The sequence below is a fragment of the Dermacentor variabilis genome, chromosome 1 (genome assembly GCF_050947875.1).
Source record: "Dermacentor variabilis isolate Ectoservices chromosome 1, ASM5094787v1, whole genome shotgun sequence".
NCBI lineage: Eukaryota > Metazoa > Arthropoda > Arachnida > Ixodida > Ixodidae > Dermacentor > Dermacentor variabilis.
The window spans coordinates 77,466,723-77,482,805 of NC_134568.1; the positions used below are offsets into that span (position 1 = coordinate 77,466,723).

At 45.2% G+C, this 16,083-nt stretch overlaps 1 protein-coding gene across 1 annotated transcript in view; it reads left to right on the forward strand.

Annotated features, from left to right (window-relative positions):
• Positions 1-15,742, forward strand: part of Sar1 (Secretion-associated Ras-related 1) — a 38,843-nt gene extending 23,101 nt beyond the window's left edge. The window contains exons 6-7 of the mRNA XM_075690359.1: positions 9,704-9,835; positions 14,552-15,742. Of these exons, the coding sequence (XP_075546474.1) occupies positions 9,704-9,835; positions 14,552-14,665 (246 nt within the window). The 3' untranslated portion in view covers positions 14,666-15,742. The remainder of the gene's footprint in view (positions 1-9,703; positions 9,836-14,551) is intronic.
• Positions 15,743-16,083: the final 341 nt, after the last annotated feature.

Here is a 16,083-nt window from a genome sequence, read left to right on the forward strand (position 1 = left end):
CACCAATGTTTGAGAATTACACATAAACATAAGCCCCATGTGTAGGGTCTGTGTGATCATTGTCTACCAGCCAGAAGTGTTGATTGGACAGGTACCACTATAGTATGTTTTTTTATTTCATTACCCTAAGGGCCCAGAGGGCATTACACAGGGGAGTATTATTGCGCAATCTTAATGTACAATGTGATTACAAACAGCAAGAAAAGTACCAAAATATCATAAGTACAATAGAAATTGAGCAAATTTAGCTTTCACTGTCAGCTTGTGGTTCTCAGATACAGTATGTGTCTTGGAGCATAGCCATGAGCACCAATGGCATGTGCCAAGTGTTGGCAAATTTCACTGTAATGCACCTTGCAAATCCAGCACTGTTAACCCTAATTTCAGTGCAAACCACTTTGAACTAAACCTTTGCCTTACAGTATTAACATTGTGAGAATGTTTCTCGACAAAGGCACTTTTCTTTCTTTTACAAATAAATAGATGATTTCATTTTCCTATTTCACTTTCTTGTTTCAACTGAGCAAGTGGCAAGTCTGTACAGCAAGGGTCCTCACTTTCTAACGTGGGCAGAACCACATCGGCCTTCAGAGCGTCGCAGAACCATCTGCAGTGCAGTCCACTTATAGTGATACCACATAAAATGACATCTGTTATAACAATGAGCCGACTTAAGAGGAAGCTTTAGCTCGGGTGCTCCTATCTAAATACATGTAAAAGCAGAATTCGTTTTTCTCTGCAACCACTGCACCAAATTTGAGGAGGTTTGTTGCATTTAAAAGAAAAACTTAAGATCTAGTGACTGTTGGTTCCGGATTTTTGATTTAGGTCAATATTTTATTAAAAATTGGCAAAAATTGAAGATTTTCAAAAAACGAAACTATCAAGTTTACAACTCTGTAAGTCAGCAACGAAAACTGATAATACAATTCCGTGAATTGCATATAATAGTAAATCTAAAGCGGACAAAACTGATATGTTACACATGAATGTCAAAAAATTTAGTAATATGGAAATGTAGCTTTTGCAGAACCCTTGTAAACAACGTAACAAATTCATGTAAGATATAAAATGATGTATCGAATTTGTCCGCTTTCAATGATCTAATGGATCCCGTTTACACAACCGAGATATCTGTTTTTTATGCAGAGCTATGAATCTGTAAACTTCGTGCTTCTATGTTTTTCAAACTTTCGAATTTTTGAAAATCTTTTTAACGAAATTAAGAACCCAAATAGAAATTCCGCGACCAACAGTCACTAGAATTTCACTTTCCCTCTCAAATGCAACAAATTTCATTAAAATCGGTCCAGGGGTTATCTCAGAAAAACGTTTTTGCGTTTTCACATGTATTTGAATAGGCCGCGTCGGAGTTGGGCCCGAGCTAAAGCTTCCTCTTAAGAGTGTCAACTTATACATTAGGGCTATGAGAAAAAAAAAAACAAATATAACAATACGTTAGTCACTCCATATCGAATATAATGATCAAAATTTTGCCTTCTGGACGGCAGTTTTCATGCAGAATAATCGTGAAATTTGCATTCCTAAGTTTCTGTTAAACAAACGATGCCGAAGCGGCATGATACGTTTGCCTATGCGAGTTCGTTTCTGCCACCATTAACAGAATTTCGCGTGCGCACAGATTCCAAAACCCACGGAGAGCATTGCTAGTTAGCGCAGCGCACCACAAGATAGTGCCAGCCGCCTCGCCCACAATCGAGCTACACGTGAGGAGAGGAAAAAGAAAAGCGAAAATATAAGCAGCAGACAGCCCGGTTGATAGAAGACGTCCAACAAAGCGCAATGTTGTATTGCTTGAGACGAAGCAGCAAATTTTGCATAGCTCGAAGTGTGAGCTCACAAAGTGCGCCTGGGTGAAACCCCTGGAACCAACATGTTGGAAGCTGCTGACATTACAGAGTTCTGGAAGCATGTTGCTACTGTCAGTGAAACAGGTGGTGTTTTGATGGAGGAGTTTGAGTGCAGATAGTGCTGCCTCATTATGCAAAGAGATCTACAGGGCAATTGTTGTCGCGACAGACAGCGGCATTGTGCTACAGGGGCAACAAGATTGACAATGACCCCTCTTTGACACCGACCCCGACGTTCATTTCATGTGAAGTGCACTGTCATTGATCGAGTCGCTCGTTGATTTCATGCATACTTAATTATTGCCGCTAGTGTTTGTGCAGCACCTGGACACTGCAGTAGTGAATATGAAATTCCCGCAAAAGCTAGTGCGGATTTCTGACTATTTCAGGGCACCCAACGGTTGATGCACTGTTTAAAGGTTACTTTATAGAGGCTACTTTATACGTCTAATTTTTAGCGCAAGTGGCAAATTTAGTTTCGAAGCTTCAAAGGTATGTTTGGCAGCTTTTTTTATGGCAGTCCAGACAGTGATGCTCGGTTATAATAATCGGATTTTTCGTTCTTGACATTGTTATAAGTGGACTGCACTGTATGTGGTTATCCATGGCTTCATGATGAATCTCTCAATGAACCAACTGAGTAGCCAGACATGGTGCTGGGAAATGAGAAAAAGTGCAGATAGTATTTGGTCAGGGAATTAAGTGTGTGGCTTCATGCCACTTAGAGCCAGTCTGATTGCTTCTTGAGTTTTCATTTCGTTGCGCTTGTAGTTGGAAAAAGCACTGAGCTTTTGTGAAATTGAGGTGTCTGCATTTTAAAAGGGAAAATAATTCTGTGTGTGCTAATAATCATCTTGTCGGTTATGTTGTGCATGAACATGTCCAAATTTCTGATGAAATTTAGAAGTCACTTACATGGACCTGGTAACCATGCGAGCTTGTGGCTTCTTGACATTTACTGTTTGTCATGTTTCTTTTAAACTATTGCTGTTGACTGAGAAACTTGCAGTACATAAACATGTGAAGCTTTCTTTTTCCCCACGCCACTCCATACGCCAACCATATGGCTGCTGTTCTAGGCACTGCATGACATAAACAGTGTTTTTACACAAACATATGTCACGAGTCACTGGTGCTGCAGGAATTGTCTTCAATGTGCTGATCACAGCGCTGAGCCTCAAAACCCGAGTCGCCTGAACAGATGCACTTTGCGAGTCGAAGTGCTAGTAGCAGTTGTTTATTCCACATATGCTAGAAAACAGCTGGTATCAGAACTGTGGACACCAGTGCACCTGTGCTGCAAATCAAGCGTAAATGTGCCCCGCATGTTTGTTACACATGCCGCCAATCGTATGTTGGCAGTAAGTGTTGACCAGGCAAATGCTGCTAGATTTGATAGGGGCTTCCAGTTCGCTGAACTTCCTAGTTCATCCCTGCTCATACTTGTAAGTGTTGCTATGAGCATGAATGAAATACTACAGTAAAACCTGTTTGGTTCGAAGTCCACGAAACTGAGAAATTTTCAAATTTCTCAAACATAAGACGAATCTCAGAACTATGCTACACAGGCATGTCACAGTTATTTTCTGTTTAGCAGAATTACTTAAAGTAATCACTGTTGTGGGATGGCTTAGTACATTCAAGCATAAGTATAACGAACCTCAACTTAATGAAATTCGTGATGTAACGAAATATTTCCATTTCCCGATCTTAGTTGCATTCAAAACCGTGTGTTTATTTTTCAAGATTTAACAAGGTAACTTTTCGACAGTTTCGATTTAACGAAGTTTTCGGCCATTTCAATCTTGCACTTGGAACCTGTATGACTAGTAAATCTAGTATCAAAACTGTGTCGGCCGAGGCTAAATTTATTTCAAGCTTCCTTCTGCATGAAAAGTTTGAGCAACAAAACAGCTGTCAAAATGCGTGCACCAGAACAGGGTAGGCAAAAAATGCTGCAAGAGAAGCAAGAGGGATGGGGAGAGAGTGAACGTGCGGTAACGTGATCAAGCTTGCACTGGGGAGGGGTGGGGCAGAAATGCACGTCTATCTGCCTTCTCCTCATGCACATCCATGTGTGGGCCACCTGCTGTATCAATCTTGGAGGGAATCCCTGCAGCAAGCCGATATGAATGGTGGCTTCAGGTGCATTTTGTTGTTACCGTGTGTATAGCGTTGGCAGTCGCATGATCTCAAGTTTCAGAGACACATAAATATGATTGCTTGTACTTCTGGATTACATTTCGGAGACACGGTCTCACTCTCATTGCGACAGTGAGTTTGTGGTCATAGAGTGAGATCTGTTAGTTTGCCTGAGTGCGCGACACCAATAAAACCACGAACCTACTTTGTGTAGTCTCTTTGCTATCGCCATCAGTGCTCCACCTTTGTGGCATAACTTTTTTTTTGGACACTGAGCGTGGTCATCTATGGTGTCCAAGATTTATGCCACCGCACGACGCAAATCTCGGGCGCCGTGAGCTGTGACGATGCATTACTCTGTGTGATCTGCACCACACACGATAGTGCTCATAACCCGCTGTTATGACCGATTTGCGATTCTTGCGATTTGTTTATAAATGCTTATTAAGATGTTATCCATCTGGAATGCTCTGGGAGCTTGTGAAGTTGTTTTTAATGCTGAAACTATAAAACCTTGAATTAACAAAATTTGCGATTTAACGGAAGTTTTTTGCTGCAAGTACATCATTATGTCGAGGTACGACTGTATGATAGTTTGCTGCACCGAGGGTCATCCATCCTAGCTCGCTAATCATGCGTGGCATCTATCACCACCGCTACACTCAATAAAGCTGCGGACTATGTTCACAGACTCGATAGCTGCCACTAAAATGCGTGCACAAGTGGACTTTCGTCGTCGTCGTCCCCCCCCTCCATCGCCTACTGGCACACTGTCGGTGACTTTGACTTCCACGTTAGCATACAATGTGTAACATAGCCGCGGCAGCGTAGCTGCCGTCATGTAAGAAGGGAGACGTTGATGACCCAGTGGTTAGCCGAGAAAAACGCCTATACCGAGAAAAAGAACAGCGCCTATACCACGAGCGGATGCGTCACATTCCAACTTCAGTTGCCTCGCTGGATCAAAATGCACAAGGACCTCGGTGCCCTTAAGATGCTGCTTTGCCTTCCGAAATGCAGATTCCTGTGATAACTTCCACTGCCGCCAGCGTGCATTTTTTTCTAGCAACTGGTACAATGGGAACAATGTATCTGACATATTCTGCAAAAACTGAATAGAACGATATCATCCCAAGGAACGAACGCAGCTCACTTAGGTTTTTCGGGACTAGGGGCATTCATGATAGCATCTACATTCTTCTCAGTTGGGTGAAGGCCGGTACGATCAATACGATGCCCAAGATAAGTGACAGATGGCTGGCTAAATTTACACTTATCGTATCTGAGCTTCACGCCGTGTTCTCTGAACCGTTCTAACACAATTTGCAATCGAGCTCCGCAGTCTTCAACCCTTTCCGCGACTAGAACGCCTGAACGCCAGGTAACCCAGACAGTATGGTATCAAGTTTTCTTTGGAAAATTGCGGGAGCCGAGGAAATGCCGAACGGAAGCCTATTGTAACAAAACAGGCCTTTGTGAGTGTTACTAACGCAAAGCTTCCAAGAGTCCTCGTCCAAAAGCACCTGGTTATAAGCATCCTGCAAGTCGAGCGTACTGAACAACTGGCCTCCTCCTAATGACGCAAAAATATCTTGAATTACCGGAAGTGGGTACTGCTCCGTGGCACAAGCAGGATTTAGAGTAGCTTTAAAATCACCGCAAATTCTGACCGAGCCATCTTTCTTCAGAACAGGTACAATGGGCATCGCCCAATTCGAATGCTTGACTGGCGATATTACACCCAGCGACACTAACCGGTCAAGTTCTTGCGATACCTTGTCACGTAGAGCATATGGAATAGGTCTCGCCTTTCAACCCCAAGGTTTTCGAGAAAACGTCCTGGTATGTGTCGCGAATGGCATGGATCCTGTGACAGTCCACTTGATTCGCCGTGGCCTCGCCTTCACCCGTCACTTGTAGTACCGGAACGCCTGCTTGTCCCAGGAGCATTAGCAGGTCTCGGCTGCACAAGCTTGGTCCGGGGCAGTCTAGCACTACAAGGGCACAGTTAACAGAAGTATTGCGGTATTTCACACAAAGTTGAAGCTTGCCCACCACCGGCAATCTTCCATTGTAGCAGGATAGCTTCACATGTGAAGGTTTCAAGCTTGGCCAGCATTTGTGATGTTTATCAAAAAGCTGTCGCGATATTACGCACACCGGGGAACCGGTATCTACTTCCATGGATAAATCCACGCCTCCCCAACTAAACGTTCGTCTAATTGATGGCTCAAGAGCATTCTTTCGTGCTGACGCCAACGTCCAGATTTGCGCACTATCGCTGTTGTCCTCTTCTGAAACGGTGTCTTCCACCGCCAAGGCTTTCGCGTGATGGACTCGCCGATTGCTGGGAACACCGTTATCATTGCGGCTGAGACACATTTTTGCCAAGTGGCACCTCTGACTACAAGAGTAACATACGGCTTTAACCCATCGACAGCTGTTGCTGTCGTGTCTAAAACTGCCACACCTTCCGCACTCCAGTCGCCCTGCGCTTTCCGTGCTTGATCTTGATGGTAGCTTGCGATGTGCTTCTACTTTAAGCACAGGCGGTACGACTACGGACATTGTCCTGGCGTCTTTTTCTGCAGTTTCAGTGGCTATTGCTATAGACTCCGCTTCCTCCAGTGTTAATTCCTTCTTTGACAGAAGTTGCTTTTGCACAGCCCTTGAATGCACGCCACAGACAATTCTGTCTCAAAGTAGCCTGCTCAGCGAGTCACCAAAATTGTAGTTGTCTGCTATGTGCCGAATTGCAACTAAAAAATCATGACTGGATTCATTCTCATGCTGACAGCGGTTGAAAAACTGGAAACTTTCAGCGATTTCGTTGCGCTTTGGGTCATAGTGGTCATTTAACACCCTGACTACTTCGTCATAGCTTAGGGCATTGGGCTTTGCAGGTGCTATCCTTCTCATTAGGATTCGGACCGTCGACGTGCTAAGTGCAGCCACTAGAAGTGCCCTCTTCTTAGTAGAATCCGAAATGCCATTAGCTTCAAAATACGCTTCCACTTTGATGAGGTAAGGCTTCCAAGTCATCGAATTTCGGAAGCATATAGGAGGCCATCGTGGTCAGCGGTACGGCTGTCTCCGGGTGCTTAGCATTGGGTTCTACCTTGACTACGTGGGTGCCTTCCTAGCTCATCGCCACTGTAACATAGCCGCGGCAGCGTAGCTGCCGTCATGTAAGAAGGGAGACGTTGACGACCCAGTGGTTAGCCGAGAACAACGCACAAGTGTTTAATGCACGTATATATAAAGTAAAAGGGGAAAGGGAAAAGGAGTGAACATAGAAAAAGAACTTGGCACCTGCGCATTGACAGCGCGCACATGACGCAGCGGTTTGATACCACATTTTACAACACAATGTCTACACATCTTTTCTCTGTAAAAGTAGCTGGCAAAGTCTAGTTGTCTAGACTGTTGTCACAGTCTTCTTGCACTTAGCGAAACCATGCACAGGGCCAAGATTGCTCATGTGGTCAACAGTCGCACACGCACAACACACCAGCAGTGGAAAAAACGTGATAAAACATGCAACGCTGCTGGCATTTGCACGGGAAAAACAAAGCTGCCATGTTTATTGATGCGCTGACTTGCTTCTTTGTAGCGGGCGGGTAGCCTGCGTGGCAGGTCAGAATAAACACACAAATTGAGCACTCGCCACCACACAACGTAGGCACTTGGCACAGCTGTGCTGCCTATCAGTGGCCACATCACTAAACATATTGCTTGCTCAATAGGTGGTGTTTGAATTGCAGCCCCAGCGACAGCTCTGTCAGAGTCCGATCTCAAAGGCCATGTATTTATGTACTGCAAGCGCCAGAAGTAAGCTGGAAACATGTCATGGCCACCATATTTGTGAGATCACACCCGTGATATGCGAAGCCAGAAGCGCAATGCTGCATGCTGGTCCGAGGGCACAGTCAGAAACTACAAATTAATCTGTTAATCTCTAATAAGTTGCATTGCATGTTATGGGACTGCAAAAATTCTACAAATTAACTGAATTTTCAAATAAACCTAGATTGAATTATCAAGGTTTTACTCTATGCTCGGCACAGACACCAAGGGCACACAAATTGCTCTGCAAGGAGTTTGTGTGCCAGTGCCGCAATGGTCTGTTTTGGAAAGTCTTGAGCCGAGACCACACGTACGCTTGCGGACGCGTGTAAGCTCGCGTCCGCGCGCCTAGCGCCTGCCGTGCCTCGCGAGTAATGGCGGTTTGCATCCACAAAGACGCGCGACAGCGCGCGCTCACCGGGATCACTCACAGACGCCTCGTCAGGCACAACTTCGTACTTTGTTATCGACAGTGTTTCAAAATGCTTCAATTTATATAAACGTAATTGTAATATTTTTATAGCTGTTAGAGCAGCGTAAAAAGGAAAGAACCACTTACTTGCATGATATAAATCTGCTTCACCGAGAGTTGAACGTTTCGCGCCGTAGCTGCGTAGCTAGGCGCGCCGACGCGAGTCAACCGAAGCGCTCGATAACAGAGCGAAGCTGTTCCCCGAGATCACGCCGCGTTTCGACGCGTACGAGCCATGCCGCACCGTCTGCACATGCGTGGGCGCGTGAACGCGAGCTTGCGCGCGTCCGCAAGCGTACGTGTGGTCTGGGCTTTATGAAGATGCAGATGTGGCTTGCCGTGGTTTCAATAAATCCGAAATGCAATGCAAAATTCCTTCTCTCAACCACAAGAGTGGAAAGGAATGAGGTTGGATTCATACCCATCACCGTAGCTTGGTGGCTATGGCATTGCAGTGCTGAGCTCAAGGTCACAGATTAGATTCTGACTACGACATCTGCGTTTGATCGCAGCGAAATGCTAGAACGCTTATGTATTTAGATGCAGTACACATTAAAAACCCCCAGGTGGTCAAAATAAATATGGGGCCTCCCACTACAGCATGCCTCATAATCATATCATGGTTATGGCACATAAAACCCCAAAATTTAATTTTGGGGTCAGGCTCATTAAGAACCTCTGGTGTGGAGAATGTATAATTTGAAACTCTGGATGCTTGCTTTTTCATTTTTGATGGTTTTGTAGCTGCTGCATTGCCTAAGTGCTGCAACCAGACACATCTTCTTATTGCTTAGTCATGTGTGAGCCAGGTAGCAATGGTGGCATTGTCACTGTGTATTCAGTGTGTTGAGCTGTAGTGGGCAGGTCACATTACCTGTTTCATTGCTTTTTTTTTTTTTTTTTTTGCCGCATCAGTCGTGTCGCACAGAGCGCCACATTGAGAAAATATGAAAACTCCTTGCCACATGCACGTGTTGGGAAACTTGAGTCAAAAAAGGTGACATAGCATCCCTGCTACACCTTCTGTAGAGTGCTATTCTACTAGACACTCTACCTACACTTTCTTTACCACCGATAGTCACAACCATGCATACACTGCCACTTCCAGCTTTATTTTAGTATGCTATGGCTTTGGTTTCATTTGGATGCGTGCACTGGTTTTGCCTCGCTGATTCACTTCACCATCTCTGTGCTCTGTGTTTACAAAATACTAGTTGCTGTATAGGCCCACAAACAGCTGTACACAGTCTTGCCGCTGTACTTCCAAGCTTGTCTGAGATAAACAGTTCAAGGCCACATGCTTCACAAGTAATTAGCTTTTGGTGATGATTGGTGAATCTAAGCATGTTCTGATTTTTCACTTGATGTGCAGAGCCTGCTGACTGACGAGCAGTTGGCAAACTGCCCAGTGTTGATTTTGGGCAACAAGATTGACAAGCCAGGAGCAGCTAGTGAGGAAGAGCTTCGCACCTACTTCTGTCTTTACTCTCAGACAACTGGAAAGGTTAGTACACATAAATGTGCATTGCACTGGTATTATCTTTTATGCTTTTGTTGTAATTTGTCAGTGTCAATGATTTCATGTGGTTACAGCACTAATTGGGTGTGGTCATGGGAAGCTAGCAGCGAAATGGAACTGTCTTAGCAAATACAGCCTACGCTCGTTAGAACGGACCCGCATACAACAGACTTTCGGATATAATGGACCATATTTCAGCCTTAGTTTGTTCTACATATTTAATTAATGCAACGAAGTTCGCTTTTAACTGACCGCGCTACAGCGGATGAAATTAGCGGCAATTTTTTTTTCAAAATTGCTCATATAAAACTCATTTTTGCCGTGTTGACACGGGCTGACCACTGACTTGTGAGGGTCAGCCGAGGATCATGGCTCGATATCGCGCATGCGAGGGAGGGAGGGAGAGAGGGAGGGAGGGAGGGAGGGAGGGAGGGAGGGAGGGAGGGAGGGAGGGAGAACGGGCGGGCGGGCGGGCGGGCGGGCTGGCGGGCGGGCGGGCAGGACAAAAACGTGCAGTCTTCTGCGCCGGAGGCACAGGGAGGGGAGGGAGGGGAGAGAGAGAGGGGTTCTACTCTGGCGGGTGCTGCTTAAGGTGCGGCCACCGTATCTTGAAAGTGATCTGCAATGTGGACAAAGTGCGCCCAGCGCTGGTACCTTCATATGCGCTATGCTTTCGCGCTTGGTTCATATTGAAGCGAGAGACAGCAGAAAGGTCAATTTGCTCGCTGCTGCTGCCACGCTTATCTTGCTTAATTTACTATCACAGTCGATGCGTCGCCTTTCAAGCGAAACTGCAACTTTTTTTAAAACTTTTTTCTTTACTTTGGACGTTCGTCACTCACCCTTTGTAATAAAGTTGTTAGACATCGCGGCGAAAGTTTCTGAAGTGAGACGTTTCGGACATTACGGACTTCGGATAAAACAGACGGTTTTTGTAGGATTATCAGGGTCCGTTCTAGCAAGAGTCTACTGTTCTGTCGAACAACAAATTGAATCTGAAGGGCAGTACCTGCCATTAAGAAAAAAATGATCAGGGGGCATGTCTCAGTCTCGCTGTGCATGTAGATGGCTTTTGTGAACTGCGGCTGTTCGTTATCGGCAAGATTGCCACTGTGTCCAGAACATAAAAGGCCTCCTGCTCCGATACTGCACATTTGCAAGAAAGCATAAATGACTGTCGAAACTTTTCGCTGAGTGACTCCATGCATGGAAGGTGAATTGAAATGGTTGCCAGGTTTGTCTTGCATAGACAGGGGCTTTCCGTTTCGTGAATGGCATTTTAGGGTCCTGCGAGTGGCCAAAATGAACGCAACCCTCATCCACGCTTACCGGACTTGTTCATTACTTTTTGGATTTAACAGAACTGCAGCACACTATCTCTACACCTTGCAGCCACCCTCCCCCTTTCCCTCTATTGCGGCACAAGATGTCACTGTAGGATTCGCAGGTCTGCGCTGAACGTGTTTCATTCATGCTCGCAGGGTTACATGTGATTGGGAATGGGCTCGGATGTTTTGCAAGCTGAAAGCTAGTTTTGAATCTAAGCGTCTGTGTTTCTTGGCCGTTACATTGTGTCGGCGACTGGACACTACAAACAAAGGGACCATCAGACATCCAAGCAGCACGCTAGGTTTAAACGGGTGGACTTGGGGCAGTCAAAAGGAGCGCACAGCTGGTTGCAACAAGAAGTTGGTTACAAAATCCAACGCAGTCTGCCTGGTCGATTTGTTGCTGATGTGTGACAATTAGCACTTTAACCACATAATGTAACGGACATGCTGCCAGTCATGTTCACGTGCAATTCACAGTACAAGTGCACTGATGGCAGCGCAATGCATATCTGGATGTACAGGCTGGCTGGCTTCTGCACTGCACTCATTTCTACCTTACCCTGAATAAAAACGTGCAACAAGCACTTTGACCTGCACGAGGCGCACTGCAGTCTCGTGTCCGGGCGACACGGGCTTTTAGGGTTAGCATAACGATGAAAAACCACTCCACTGTGCAAGCAATTTGCAACGTTCGAGTGGGAAAAATAAAAATCTTTTGTGCGTTCAACGTGGCCTTCGCAAATCAGTGAATCAGTCAATTCCCGCTTTTCACAATCCCGGTAAACTGTCCAAGACTTATGGAAGATTCAAATAGGCATGTTTTATTATGTTTCTAATTGTCTATATATCAATCTATTTCACGATTGTCTTCAGAGTTTAGTTCAGAGTTTGATATTTCAGGGATCGACCGTGTACAACAAAATATATTATCAGCTGCATTAAGTTGCATCAGACTTTGGAAATGACAATGCCTGTTACAGTGCACCATGCTACCCACTGTGGTGGCTCAGTGGCTATGGTATTGTGCTGCTGAGCACAAGATCATGGTTTTGCTTCTTGGCCACAGTGGCTGCAATCCTGCAGGGGCAGCCTGTACCACGCGTTGGGTGCACATTGAAGAACTCTAGGCGGTCAAAGTTAATCTGGTCCCTCCGCTGCAACATTGTGCAGGTTCTGGACGTCAGAATCTGATTTAATGCCCCATGCTGGTGGCTTCCTACTCAAAAGGAGGGCCTGTGATAAACCAAATTCAGTTTTTTGTGACTGGAATAAAATGCTTTAAAGGGCCCTTCGTGAGGTCCCGTTGCAACTATTGGTTATACAGTAAAAGCTTGTTAATTCGAATTCTGCGGGGATGCTACCAAAATTTGAACTAATGAAAGTCTGAGAAAAAAATTGCTCGCTTAAGGCATGTATGTAGTCAGACGTGGCGGGAGCATGTGCGCACACGCGTTAGTACGTCACTTTGGCGTTAACAATGTCTATACTTCGAAGCACTCGTGCAGCCAATGTAACCAAACCCGGCCAACGCGGTCCGATGTGCCCGGCATCGAGATGGCTCTTGCTCCATCTGCGCATCGATTGCATTAGAAAATTAGTAGATAGCTATACGAAATAAGGATAGTAGTTTTATCGCCCCTATAAACTTATAAGCATTCGCTTACTAAATTAACAAGTACGGTGTCACGCGGACACAGGTAAACATGAACACATCTCACTCTATGACTGCGGAAGCTTGCTGAAAAACGCTGAAGTGGGGAATCCCGGCAGTAGCAGTGAGCGAATTGACCTTCGTACAGATCTCGCTTCAACGCGAGCAAAACGTAGAAAGCACATCGCATACGAAGCTACCGACACTACACGCACTCTGCAAACATCGCAGATCGCTTTAAAGATGCGGCGCCCACATGGCCGCGCCATAAGCAGCAGCCACTGGAGAACATTCAGGCCCCCCTTCGATCCCTCAAGCCAATGTGCTCCCGTGCACTACTAGCACTCTCCCCATCCACGATGGCACGGAGTTAAAATTACGGGGGACAGTGCAGATTTCAGTGTGAATTAGTGCGATGTATTACATACTGCTTTTAATATATTGCTGGACGGACCACGCTGGCTACTTCGAATTATCCGAAATTTTGAATTAATGAGTTGTGAATTAATGAGCTTTTACTGCATACTGGAAGTTGCTTGCTGGGTGCTGTTCAGGGAGCATTTTACCGCAATAGTTTTTTCACATTGCTTCATTATTAGAGGAGACAGGTCAAATTGAAATGTCAGGTTGCCCGTGCTGGTCGGGACACGACTAGCATCTGTAAGCGTCATACCTTCCCTTCCTTCTTCCATACTGTTGCCGAGGGACTGCATCACGTCACGAGCCGTGCCTTTTTTTTTCTCTTCCTTTTTTTGTTGCTGCATGGAGCACATCCAGTGGCTGTATTGCACGTTCTGCATTGGATGGAGTGATGTTGCAGGCAGTGTCTTATTTAAAGGCAATGTGTGTGCGTGCGTGCGTGCGTGCGTGCGTGCGTGTGTGTGTGTGTGTGTGAGAGAGAGTGAGTGAGTGAGTGACCTTGACTCTGGCTGGAAGCAGGCACCTTTGAGAGGAAGGGTATGCAGGATTCTGTTTAAAATTTCAACAGTCTTCGTACCATGCAGCCATTTCAATACTTCGCAGATCAGGCACAACAGTCTTCGTACCATGCAGCCATTTCAATACTTCGCAGACATGATTGCCACTGCCTGATCTATGCACCTGTCCGTTTGCAATGCCTAAACCTTGTGAGGGGCCCTTTATAAATTCTTTTGGATAGTACACTGTCGTGCATTATTTCGTAGTATTGTTATAAAAGCATCATACTATGCAGATGTATCTCTGGCTGCCTAGCAAGCTCCACTGCCCTGCTAAAGGGACTTTGAATGTTCCGATGTGTCTTTTTTTTTTCTTTTACTAATCTTTTGCGGTTGTCGGTTCAGGGTTGCTAGCATGCATACTGTGGAACCTTAGGCAAGCATTTTGCGATTATTTTACTGCCTTAAGCATGCCTCAAAAGAGAGAGGTGGCGGGAAACAAGCTGTAGTATACCTGGTGCAAATCTTAACAAAGAAGACGTTGCAGAACAGTTCCACCGCATAACCGTTGTGTAATACAGTGAAGCATACAAGGTACATTGTTGTGAAAATCGTAGACAGCCCCTGGCTCATGCTGGCATTGCCAATCCGCATGGCTTTCTGAAAAGGTCCAGTGAATTTCATGTGTCTTCATTTGTCACACAGCAAGAGTTTGCTGCTGACAACTTGTTACTCATTTCTCCATGAGCAGAGATACAAGTGCTTTAGTTTCTTATTGTCTGCTTTCTCATGTGATGTGCAGGGCAAAGTCCCGAGGTCAGAAATGACGGCGCGCCCCCTGGAGATGTTTATGTGCAGTGTCCTCAAGAGGCAGGGCTATGGCGAAGGGTTCCGCTGGCTGGCCCAGTACATCTAGGCATCGCAAGCCCAAATGGCGAATGAACGAGAGAAAAAAAAGCAATTGTGTTCGGGGCACCTTGTGACTGGAAGAGAGTGTGGTGGACAACTGCTGTTGGAAGTACACTTCCCCCTCCCTTTCCTCACCTGCGACCTTAGCCTCCTGACACGCGTCGACCTCACCATCCTCCCCCACCATATGACAAGTGGTGGGATTTCTAGGAAACCTTTTTTCTTTATATATATGTATAGGCTTCATTCCAAACCTTAGCTTCAGTCCAAACATAAAAACACACTTACATACGTCCTGTATAAAGAGCGCTGTACAGATGTGAAGGAGAGACTTTAGGCAAAGTGATCTTGCCAAGGTTTTTTGTTTTGACTTGGTATGCTTAAGAAGGGAGAGGTAGGGAAAATGTGGATAGTTTTGAGTGTTGGTGCAAGACAATGTGGGTGACGGGTTCCTGTGGGCAAAACAAATAGTTGCAGACGCTGACATGCTACTTTTTTTTCTGTGTGGATAATTTGTTGAATACGCCTCGCATGTCACAAGAACCTGCCCTTTGAGACTTTGAGTACATACTGTGTAGGTTTTCATATGACTGCAGTTTTGACAGTAACATTTTAACCACTTTTTTTATGAACTGGTGTACTGCTTTGGGGAAGCATCACTGTGATGCTATTGCAATTCTCCAGAGGCATTTACGAGAGCGGCTTTGCCATTGGAGCTAAAGTCACCTTGCACATTGTTCTAATGTTATCTTCAGAGGCCTCATCTAGTTCTTTTTATTGTTAAGAGTCCTCTCAAGCATGGTGGCCAAAGGTTTATACAAAATGCTTTAGAGATTCAAAGTTGCTTGTCAGTGTCGCTGCCCCTTTTTAGAGCTCAAAGTTCTAGAGGTGAAACATGCTGAAGCAATGGTGTTGTCATGAACATTTTACAATAGTTTCTGCTCACCTTTTTTTTTCTATTGAAGTGCTTTCCTCCCTCTCTTTTTTTCTTTTTTTAAGGACTGTCTACTGTGTACATAATTGCAGTCCCTGAAATGTGAAAGCTTGACTTGCTAGATAAAGAAAACCATTGCCAATGCTACAACTTTTGTCTTTCTTTCTTGTCACACACTGCTTGTAGTAACTTTCGGAGCAGTTTCATCTGGTTATCTGCAACATTTGGCTGGTTCAGCATTCTGAATGTTTTTGTTGTCACATATCTCCTTTCATCTTTGCAAAAACATTATTCAGTTAGGCCAACTATGGTGTTGCGCTGCTAATTGCAAGGTTGAGGGATCAAATCCCTGCCATGGCAGCGCATTTCGATGTGGGCTAAATGCAAAAACACTCGTGTAGCATGCATTCGGTGCCCGTTTTTATTGAACACCTGGTGGTCAAAAATCCGGATTCCTCCACTAAGTCGTTCCTCGTAATTAAATTGTGGTC